Source organism: Anneissia japonica, unplaced genomic scaffold, assembly GCF_011630105.1.
Source record: "Anneissia japonica isolate Jap-2015-1 unplaced genomic scaffold, ASM1163010v1 scaffold522_len1101056_cov227, whole genome shotgun sequence".
Lineage (NCBI taxonomy): Eukaryota > Metazoa > Echinodermata > Crinoidea > Comatulida > Comatulidae > Anneissia > Anneissia japonica.
This window is the reverse complement of record NW_022756123.1, coordinates 874,106-885,753: the sequence shown is the minus strand read 5'-3', so window position 1 is coordinate 885,753 and position 11,648 is coordinate 874,106. Positions and strand designations below refer to the sequence as shown.

Here is an 11,648-nt window from a genome sequence, read left to right as displayed (position 1 = left end):
TATATATATATATATGTATATATATATATATATATGTATATATATATATATATTCCATTAACTAAATGAAATACAGTACTAAATTGCTTATTAAATAAGTTATTAATAAATGACAAACATATCAAAACTGTTTTTACTGATATACAGAAATTTTATTTTCTACCAAAAGCTTTAAATTTATTACCATTTATTTTAATTGCAAATAATTACCATTCAAGTATTTCTTCACTCCAGTTTGTTTCTGCTGCCTCAGTTTTAATGAATTTCATTTGCTTTCCATTAACTAGATGGAATTCATTTGCATATGGATTCTGATGAGGCTAAATGAAAGGAGATTCAGTTTTCATTTTTTATGAACAGTAATACTATGTGGGTTAACTCTACTTAACTAAGTATTGGAGTGCCACATTGTTGCCCCAGTTATTAGAACGATGCCTATGGAGGGAGTATTCTCTCCATAGAATCAGCGAATTTTGCTCTCTACCATCCAAGGTACCCACTTATACTCCTGGGTGGATAAAGACAACATAGATAAAAGTGCCTTGCCCGGGACATGCGCGACCTGCACAGCAAGGTTTAAAAAATAATAAATAAATAAGGGTTTGGACTTTAAGAATAAGAGTCCAATCCTCAAGCATTGCACCAATAACATCAAGGCGTTTTAAGGGATTTTTCTTGTGATCTCTTTACAACAACCAAAATATTCCTCTGATATTTTCAATCTTGCAGGACCCAGTAAAAGATGGTGAGGCTAAAATCAAAGCAGACTTCGATAAGCTACTAGATAATATGCAGCAAGGATTTAGAAACCTTGAGGACTAGTTTGAATCATTCTATCCAGTATTGAGCTCCAGGATTAATATTAAAGAATGATAATGCAATAAGATTTGAGAACAACATAGGGATTATCATGTAATCCATATTGGATTAGAATCCATACATGGGTTTATTGAAATATACTTTAGCAATTGGAGGATTTGTGAATATGATAGTGTCAGTAAGAGGAAATCCAATAAAAGTAGTCTCAGACTTATTTGTTTTTTTATGATTCTACACATCAGAGCAGATGATGCAGTAATCCCAGCCAGCATATCTTACAGTTGTGGTACATTTTGAATAAAGAATTTCATATTAGGGATTTAATTAATTATATTATAGCATGTTATTTCCAAGGTATAAATTGGATGGGGGAGATTGTTTCATGATTAGGTATAGTTGTATGGTCGGTTGTTGGTAATAAAGTGTATCTATGCTAATGGATTATGTGAGGATAGTCATATATAGAATTATTAAATGTTATATTAGATTTACAAAAGTATATTTATAAAGACAGGTTTGGCAATCAGTAGAATAACTGGAATAACTGTGGTCTTTGTGTAATGCGTCAAGTCAAAATTTTTCTTAAATGTTTGTAGCAATAAATGTTTTAGAAATCTACTCTTAAATATATTGTGATATGTTGAGACATGAATCATCTTTACTACAAAAATTTTAATAACAAAGCATTCCACGTTTTATTATTTGTTTTTATTATTGTTATTCTGTTATTATAATTTATAAATGTATTATTATCCACATTATTATTGCTTATATTATTGATATTAACATTAATAATTGATAATTAATTAATTATTATTAATGAGGCTGTGTAAGGTATTCACTATAATCTGCCCCAGGATAATTCATTGGATGAGTACCATTATGTTAACAGCATTAAATTAATGCATAGCAAAATAGATGTTCAAAGGAGAACTTCTGACTGGTTAAATTTTAAAAGAGGGTGTTGTCTCCAATATTAATGCAGTTTTTCTGATTTATTACTACTGTATTATTATTTATACTTATGATGGTGGATTTTTGTAATTATATTTTTAATAAGATAATGGTTCTCTTATCAGGAGGCTGTTATTGCAAGGGAATTTCATAAGGTCATATTGAGGTTGGTGATCTCAACTGTCCGTGATTATTTTATTATATTTGCATCATAAAAAAAATCAGTAATTGTCTGTTTTGAAAATAAAAATAATAAAATGTGCATTTCCTGTTTTTATTGGAATATAGCCTCACCAGGTGTACAGTTTAATCTTACAGGAACCATAGTAATCCTTTTCTATCCACCGACTTCCATCTGTTAGGTAACACCTAAATGTTAATCCCATTATGTGCCCTGCAACCATCCGTCAGTGATGTATCGATGCTTGCTGGGTGAAATGCTAATAATGATGTTGGAGTCAACACACAGCCTGTAGGAAGTAATGGGGAGTAAATTTTGCATATTTTGATTATATATGCTCATGCTGCAGGTGTTCTGAATGTCATCCAGGTGTGTTCTGAATTCAGAATTTTAAATGTCAACAAAGTCACACAGAGTACACAATTGCGATTGTCTGTATATCAGTTGATATAAAATATATTTGAAAATAGATTCTTTGTCTCCTCTTGCTTATTTTATACGTATTACCTATCTGCTGGCAGGAGGAAAAACTGTCTTTAGTCTCAGACATTTTGTCTGATGATTTGCTATTTGTATACAATCCAACTTAACAACCGACCAATCACAACAGGCCAGGAACACACGCGTGTCTAGCAAGCACGCGTGTTATCCCACAAACGCATACGTTTTCGAATGTTTTAACACTCGTTTTGTGGGACTTTTGACGAGACTTTTTTATATCATGTTTCGCGAACTTATTTTTTTTAAAAGATTGTCAGGGGAGAGCGGAAAAAGTACAGTAATATAAAAAATTTTTTCTTACTCAAAAACATCCAGACGAAGGAGAAAATAAAAATAAAATTTTAGTGGTGAATGTAAACAGTGTAGTACTGTAATGGGATGGTTAAATGCTTTAAATTTATATAATTAGGAAGAAATATTATACATATCTAATTTTGAAGATTTCAAGGCAGCGACGGGCGTAATATTTTTTTTTTTTTTTTTTTTTAAATTTTCCCTCTCATGGCGGTGGATGTGCAATTTGACCAAAAATAAAATTGTATTTTTATTTTATATTATTGGCGGGCGGTGGGTTCGATAAACAAGGTATAAAAAAAAAAAGTCTCGCCTTAGCAACAGTGTCTAAGTGTTCGCCCTCCACTACTTCGAGACCACCTTTGGGACCTGAAAATTTGGGTGGTGTCGGGGTTCGATCTCCAATTAGAGGGTTAGCTTTGTGTTAAGAGATTGAAGATTATTAATTGATACTTTGAATAAGTGGTGTCGAATTGGAGGGTGGATTGTATTACTTAAACTTTGTAGTTTCTCTTGCTGCTTCTTTGACAAAATACTGTTGTATGCCCATATATAGTCACGATGTGCCTATGGTTGTGATGTTATCATGACCATATTTAGGCATGTCACATGTTTTGTGGTAGTGTGGACAGGGCTACCACCTTGACGTCATTTCGTGATCAAGGTCCGCCGAAGTAGCAGCCAAAAAAGCTAAAACTATACTGCATTTAAAGACAATATATTAACGTTATTAAACCTGATGAATGTTTTCAATAATTGATAGATTACTGTACATCACTTAATGTAGTAACTGTACCTACATTTAGTTTTCCTTGCACATAAAGCAATATACAAACATGCGTACTTATACGCTGTGTGTAAGACTTGTAGGCTTAATATTACCGCCCACGAAAATTGCGTAGGCACACCTGACTATTCTGAATACCAATAAAAAATAGATTTCTAAATATAACATTTACATTTACACAAAATATTCTATAAATGTCCAATATAAATTTGTTTTTAAATTATGTCCAAGATAAAATTCAGTTAAACTATTTTCTAAAATAACATTCACACACAACACTACTCTGCATAGCCTTAACATTAATTTCTGAATATAATTTAAACATTCACACAAAGTATATATACAAGTAGGTCTATATAGAATGTTCAAAATATAATATGACTCATAAATTTATTTAAATAGACTCAATGGAAGTTATATTAAATATAATATGCCCAATATATTTGATTTGATTTTGATTTATTCAATATGCTCTTTAACAAATACATAAACAAATGAACATAAACAGATCGAATCACAAAAGAGCATATCGGCGATAACCCTAAACAAATGCGAAAAATACAATTATTTCCATAGGGATCCCCTACATGAACTAACGTGAAATGAACAATTAAAAAAGATTGACCAGACCAACAACAAAATATAGCTAAAAAATACATATTCAGTCCTCAATTATCTCAGTAAAAATATACACAAGCCTATATATATATATATATATATATAAACGTTTCCCACTGTCTCTTATACACATCTAGATGTGTATAAGAGACAGATGTATGTATGTATATATACATACACACAATTATAAAGTATAGGCCTATATAATTATAAAATTCGGAACAATCTACAGACAGAATTATATAGATTTTCTAAATATAATTTTATACATTCACAAAATGTAATATCAAAAGAAAATTATATTAAATATAACAATGTATTTATAATAGGCCTGAAGGTAATGGCACTCAAAAATTCGTACAATAGGACCTTTATGTTGTATAATGACATAGTATAATAAAAGGTCTTAAAAGTGTTTTATTTATATGGATAATACAATAATATAAAGCTAATGTTCTTAAGCTAAAATTGTTCTCAAAACACTAGATCTGTAAGAATTTCATCTGGCTCCAAAAATAATTGACTTGTTAACTGCAGTAATGAGAAAAATTTTAAATATATGCTGTATATTGTAAGAGACACAGCATTTTTTCGGCAGTAAAATGTGTTGTTTTTTGCTTATTTATTATTCTATAAACGTCGCAGAGCCTAATGCGAGTACAATTAGCCTACAACCTGCCTTTTTTGTTGAAAATTCCCAGAAAGTATATAGGCCTAATGCTGCAATCATTCAGAGCCAATATACAAATACCATTTTAACACTTAATAGATTCAAGAAGCTTTATAATAGATTATAATAAGCGCTGCTATCGAATAAGGCCTCTGGAGTAAACGCCGTGCACCAAAGCCTTCACAATGTGAAAAGCGCTTCGCCACTTCACTGGATTTGCGTTATGCAAGTTATAATCTCGAAATTTACTTGGTGACTGCATGCCAAGTTACAAAACTACTTTCAATGTAGTTGTTATGTGATTGATCGTGTCATGTACATGCATTTTAATCGTACAAATAGACTTAATGTATTTCAAAGTAAATTGTTTGAAAGCATAAATTCATCATTATTAATCATGGTCGACTATTATAGGGCGCATATTAGACCTCAATGCGCTTATTAATGATTGGTTTATTGATTGAATCAGGAGAAATCTGACGAAAATAATGCTGTACAAATTTGAAGAAAATTGCATGTTTTCATGGATCTGGCCAACTCCGGCTAATTAAAATATATAACATAGACAAAATAAGGCCAAGCAATTTGTACCTATCGTGCGTATATCATACCATGGACGAAATATCTTTAGATATTTCCTCCATGACCTACCGTATCGTAGGCATATTCGTATTATTCTTTAAAAATGATAATTCCATCCAAGTAATGCATTTTGTTTTCTATGTTGCGTACTGATTCAATAACTAACAATTACATTCTTCAGACAATTCTTTACCGCCGTCAATGTTCTGAAACATTTTTATCATTGAGTTGACATGGCCACTAGCTATGGTGCGTTTACTTTGTCCGACAGCGTCGACGGCGTCATTTTGCAACGGTGTTACTATCACTTTTGATTCGATCTTGTCTGTTGGTTTGGCAGGCTGCGTTTTGTTATCGAGATCATTATGGGAATTGTTACTTGTAATTTTTACACTGTCAGAATCCTTTACAAAACTATTGAAGATTAAATTTGGCTTAGTTTTATCGGTGGATTTGACATCGTTTTTACTTGACGATGAAACTTTCTCATTTCTTTCTACCAAAACAACAGATTGCGGAGGCGCTAGTAGATTATCTTTTATTGTTTGTTTGATCTGTGATGCTTGGTGGCTATTCTCATTATCTTGACGTTTCCTATTTTTTAGGCCGACTTTTTCGTCTTTTGGATGGGTTTCGGCGTCCTTTTGTGTATTTAGATTACCCTTATCCTGAAGGTTTGCACTGCTGCATTGAAGGCTCAATTTACCACTATTCTTCGGATTGTTGTTGCTGTCTGGCTGATCGTCTTGTATGTTGTCTTGAAGTTGGCTTTTAATCTGATAATTATCTATGCTCTCAGGTTGATGATTCACTCTTTCATTTTGATTATAGCTGTCTTGGGTAACCCCATTGGTTGGTTTGTTGACCTGAGGAGTAGTTTTGCTGTTTTTTCTTCCATTAGTTACAAGTTCGACGATTACAGGTTCGTCCTCTTCGTCACTAATGACAATGAATTTACGCTTTGCTACGACCTCTGTGTTGTATGAGTCGACAACATCTTCTGCCGTGGCAACGTTTCCCATTAGTATGTCTTTCACATTTCTATCGTATTTATTCGCTGATATGATGGATATCCCCGACTTGTTATCGCTGGAAAGAACATCTTTGATTTCCCCTTCACCGTCTGTTTCCACAGGCCCTTCTAGCTTGAAGCTAACAGATTTCTTATTGTTCTTTGCATTCTTCTGCTTTTTGCTCACGTTTGTACCTGAACCATCTTTTGATCTGTTAACTACGTCATCAACATCCATGTTGTCTGTATTCAATTTCATTATCCCTTTCTGTGATCCCGTTGGCGAATTTATATTAGTTTTATCAGCACCTTTATTCAATGCTTGCATTGGCACGCTTTTTCTTTCCTTGTCTGATGAGTTCTTTATGAAGTTTTTCTGTTTCACTATCTGTTCTTCTCTTTCCTCATCGGTTGAAACTGAGTTCATTCGAATAACATCGGCACGCTGTCTACTTCGATGGTGGGGGTCAATTCGCTGATGTTTTCCCTTTTTCTTTTTATCTGTCTTCCCTCTTTTACCACCGATCAACTGTGACGTTTGCTGAGGATGCTGATCCTGTGCAACCGTACTAGACGTATTTTGCAAAGGATTTAATGGTTTTTGAACATATTTCTCTGTAATTTCAGTTACCGTCGTTCCATTTGAAACACCATTTTGCTGATTTTTGTACTTTGGGTATCTTGTATCACGCCCATTTTTTGTCATGCTCGGCGTTTGGTCTAACGTTTCTGAGATACTTGTCGGTGGAGGTACTACTTGGCTTACTAATGTATTTGGTTCACTCTCGTTTTTATGATTTACGTGTTTTGTGAGCCCTTCTTCATGATGCTTAGACCGGTATTTTTGTTGCTTTTTAAAATGGCGCTTAAAACAGTACACTGCAATTGCAAATGTCTCTAATACAAACAGACAGCTTACTATAGCAAGTCCATAGCTATACCAAGTGTTAGAGCATTCCATGTTCAGCCAATCAACTGTGGAATAGAAAAACGTAACTATTGAGAAAAACAAAAGAACATAAAGCTTGGTTTCCATGCAATCGCTTGGCATCGTGACAACTTTCGGTGATGCCGATTGGTCAAACCCGAGAGCCTTGCGTCGGGTGAGGGGTGGCACCAGCGGGTGGTGGAGGGGGAGTCGGCGAGAAAAACCATAATTCGGCGGGAGAAAAAAATGTATGTATCTTTTACACATTAGTAGACCCAATCCCGATTAAATAAGCCTTTGAAACCCCTAAATTTTCATATTTCGAGAGAACACGGATTTAAAGGAAATTTGAATTGTAAGAATAGGTAATATTTTACACTCTTCTTTTTAATGGACATTTCTCCAAAAGATTTAATAACTTTCCTTCCTCTATAAATAATTTCTTTCTGAAATTGGGAGTATTGCGTGATATCGTACTTTCTTCCGATAACTAAAGCATATCATTGCGCAGATTGCTCTATATAACATTGATCCCCGGGCTTTTCCTGTCACATTACGTCATCCTAGGTCTATGTACTTTTTATGATTAGTATGTATTATTATGGAATATACGGATATTTTCCCTTCAGGCCGTCTTTTGTTTACGTGTGTAATACTCAAAAAGCTCATCGCGTTTTACAGATTAGCTAATTAACCTTTATGACTTCAAAAATGTTTGATAGGACTATGAAATTTACATTAAGATGAGTAACAATTTAAATGGTTCGTTTCGTTAACAACGATTTTTCGTTGAGTATTATTTTCATTCGGCTGGTTCGTAAAATAGTCTTCGTTGGCAACGAAATTAAGGTAAACCAGAGTGCGTTAATTTGCAATACGTTATCCACGACACCAAAACAAACATGGCCTATTGGTCAGTTCAGCAACAGCATTTGTGTTAATATAATTTAGATTACATTTCAGAAAATAATAATTATAATATAAACATAAGTCAAAAAATAATTGTAGTAGGCTAACATAATTTAAAAACTGCATGAAAACATTTTTTTAACGAAAAATCCATACTGCCACAAACTGAAGCAACATTGATTACGCTATGCGTGTATCGTGGTAACTACGCAGTCGTTTTGTTTTGTCGAATAGGCCTATTTACCAGTTTTCTATTCGTCTGGTCGTAGGATTTTGCCACTCTGCGCAGACAAGCGTGGTTTAACGAAGAAGACCAGTCAAATACAATATGCAATATAGGCATATAATGTTGATATAGGCTTATTTTTAAAAAAGTAATTATCTTTAAATCTATGACAATGACAATTATTCAAACACAGTAATGCAGTAATGCTATTCATCACAATTTCACATACCGTAAGTCAATATCAACCAGTCGAAAAAATATATCTACAAGCCTAGCTTGTGAAAGAAAAAACATGTTGCTTAAATTGATACAGGCCTAAGTCTGTGTTGGCAGAATTTGGTAGGCCTAACCCTAGTAAGAAAAATTATTCACAGGAAATAGGACGGATACAAAAACTTACACGCTTACACAAACATGCTTTATTCTAATTCAACCCATTTCTTTCCATTCAAATGTAAATACATAAAAGCTCCATGTACATATAGCTGGTGACCCGCAGGCAAAATTGTGTGTATTAACAGATGCAAAGAGAAGAACATCAAATCAATGGAATGAAATAAACAAGTACAGTGTATCAGGCAGTTCTTAGATGTATAACAGCGACTACGATTTGACTTCTTTCCAGTACGCTATTTTTACCATTCGGCAATAGGTACACGGATTGTATAGGCCTACTGTTCATGGTGGTCGGGGAGCGCTCGCGTTTCAACACTTGGGTATCAAACCCTATTAAATATAGGCCTATTTCTGAGCAATCCGGACGCAGATGCATTTAATATTCTTTTCCATTCAGCGTTAATTTTCTTATGATCTTTTTTTCTTTCTAAAAACGGCGCCTTATATGCTATGTTCATACACGGCAGCTCACGGCTAGCCGTGCACCCGTATATTCATGCAAGAAAATCCCTGATCCAGACACCAAGAAGATAATGATCGGATCACTGGCCAATAGGAAACCGGAAATTGGAAATGCGTGCGTGTAATTGGTTAGAGAGCAGCTTAGTTCAGTCGGCTAATCTGCTGGTAGCCACTGTGTGTGTGCTGAACCGTGGAGACCTGCAGGTCCCCGGTTCAATTCCCATCGCTGCCTCTCCCCGTGTTGAAGGGCTGAAGTACAAGTTACAATAGCGCACCGTCTTTCGGATGAGACGTTTATAAGCTGTTGGTCTCTTTTAGTGCATTTATGGCCTAACAAATAACGCAGTACACTCTTCGGAAAAGAGTAGGGGATTGTCTTCCGGTGTACTACCCAATTACCACCAGAAGGACCCCACTGGAAATAAGTCTTCTTCTAGACTTTCGTGGGCTATTCTTGGTGTTTACACCAAATAAATCCAATCCAATACTGTATGAGTGCATATTCATTATGACTGTGAAATAAAAAAATACAGATACTTTAGTTTTTAACAAGTTTTTAATCAGCGGCGGCGGAACGTTTTTGAAAGGGGGGGGGGGGCTTTTCATAAGGTCGAGTATGCAAGCGAAGCAAGCATCTAGGCTGGGGGGCCAGTGGGCCGCCAAGGGCCCCGGTGGGGGTCCAGGGGCTTCGCTACGGATATTTTACGAAGTTTGGTGAATTTTATAAGTTATTTTATAGGCATCAAGCTACTGTAATATGATTTCATATTTGTTGTAATTTCCAGTGGTGGATCCAGGAATTCGAAATAGAAGGGCCCAGGGAAGGTACTTTCACAGATAGAAGATCTATACTATCTCAGCCCCAACCATGGTGGGAAGAAAAGTTGTGATTATGGCACCTCTAGATGACTGGAAATAGCACTTCCAGACATAAAATTTGAATATAATTATCTTTATATCTCCATTTTTTATTGAACAATTTAGGAGAGTGGGGGCGGGCCGGCTGGGTCCCCTTGAATCCGCGACTGGGTACTTCAGCAGATAGAGAATCTATACCACCTCAGCCCCACCATGGTTGGGGCTGAGGTAAGAAAATTTGTGATTATGGCACCTCTAGATGGCCGGAAATTACACTATTAAACTTAAAATTTGAATATAATTTTCCTTATATCTCCATTTAAAAAAAATTGTACAATTTAGCCTCCCCTTCCCCTTGAACGCACCACAGATTTCTGAACAATGTCGAAGTCGAGATTGCTTCCTCAATGAATTATTTGATATGAGGGTTATCCTTGATATGGGTTCCCCGACGAAAACTTCACTTTTTTCCCCATGGATAAAAATTACCCTTCTATGTAGCTCGGAAATGATACTCCAACTGTGGCGGGTCCAGGAAGTCAAAATAGAGGGTTTCAGGGAGAGTCTTGCGTAAATAGAATGTCCACCCGCCTTAGCCACAGAATTGTTGGGGTTGAGGTAAGAAAAGTTATGATTATGTCACCTCAAGATGGCCAGAAATGGCACTCTCAGATTAAAAGTTGAATACAATTTTGTCTGTTTTCTCCATTTTTTTAAAAATAATTTTGAAAAAAAAAAAATAAGGATGGGGTCCCGTGCTGACTGGGTTTCCCCTTGAATCTGCCACTATTCAATATAACACTTGACATAGCCTATAATTTTGTTTCACAAATGATTAATTGCTAATGTCAAGCGAAATATTTTTTTATTCGAAATTTTTTTTTCGACTCAATACAGTTTTTACAACCTATAACACATTAACTACATTGTACTGTAAATTCTGTAGTTAACCTTCAGACAACTTTATTTTTTTTAAATAGCCTTATTAAGTATCTTATTGTTTTCGTTAAATTAGAGTTTAAATGTGGTTATATTACGCGTACTATACATGTTCGTGGTTAGCATAAAGAGAACTAGAACGTCGCTCCATTAAGAGTACCTACCTTCCCCATATACCTAAATACAGAATTCACGAATGCAGGCGATTTTTTCTTCAATGCTCGAGGGTGGGTTTTTCAAAGAAACTTTACAGACGCACGAATACAGACATCAATCAACATTTGGTTGCTGAACTCAAAAAGGGAAATTGTAATGTTCGTTAGAAAATGAAAAAAAAATCTATACCTTATAATAATAGTAATAATAATAGGTCAATTTATAAGGCGCAAATAAACAAGGTGTAAGCAAGAAATAATAATACTAATAGTAATAGTAATAATAATAATAATAATAATAATAATAATAATAATAATCATCATAATAAATAATAATAATAATAATAATAGTAATAA

At 34.5% G+C, this 11,648-nt stretch overlaps 2 protein-coding genes across 2 annotated transcripts in view; one reads left to right on the top strand and one right to left on the bottom strand.

Moving 5' to 3' along the window:
* LOC117124014 (V-type proton ATPase catalytic subunit A) overlaps nucleotides 1-2,425 on the top strand; it is a 14,473-nt gene extending 12,048 nt beyond the window's left edge. The window contains exon 14 of the mRNA XM_033270131.1: nucleotides 730-2,425. Within this exon, the coding sequence (XP_033126022.1) occupies nucleotides 730-822 (93 nt within the window). The 3' untranslated portion in view covers nucleotides 823-2,425. The remainder of the gene's footprint in view (nucleotides 1-729) is intronic.
* A 1,899-nt stretch (nucleotides 2,426-4,324) lies between these two features.
* LOC117124070 (GATOR complex protein WDR24-like) overlaps nucleotides 4,325-11,648 on the bottom strand; it is a 22,239-nt gene continuing 14,915 nt past the window's right edge. The window contains exon 2 of the mRNA XM_033270201.1: nucleotides 4,325-7,393. Coding sequence (XP_033126092.1) covers nucleotides 5,568-7,379 — 1,812 coding nt within the window. The 5' untranslated portion in view covers nucleotides 7,380-7,393 and the 3' untranslated portion in view covers nucleotides 4,325-5,567. The remainder of the gene's footprint in view (nucleotides 7,394-11,648) is intronic.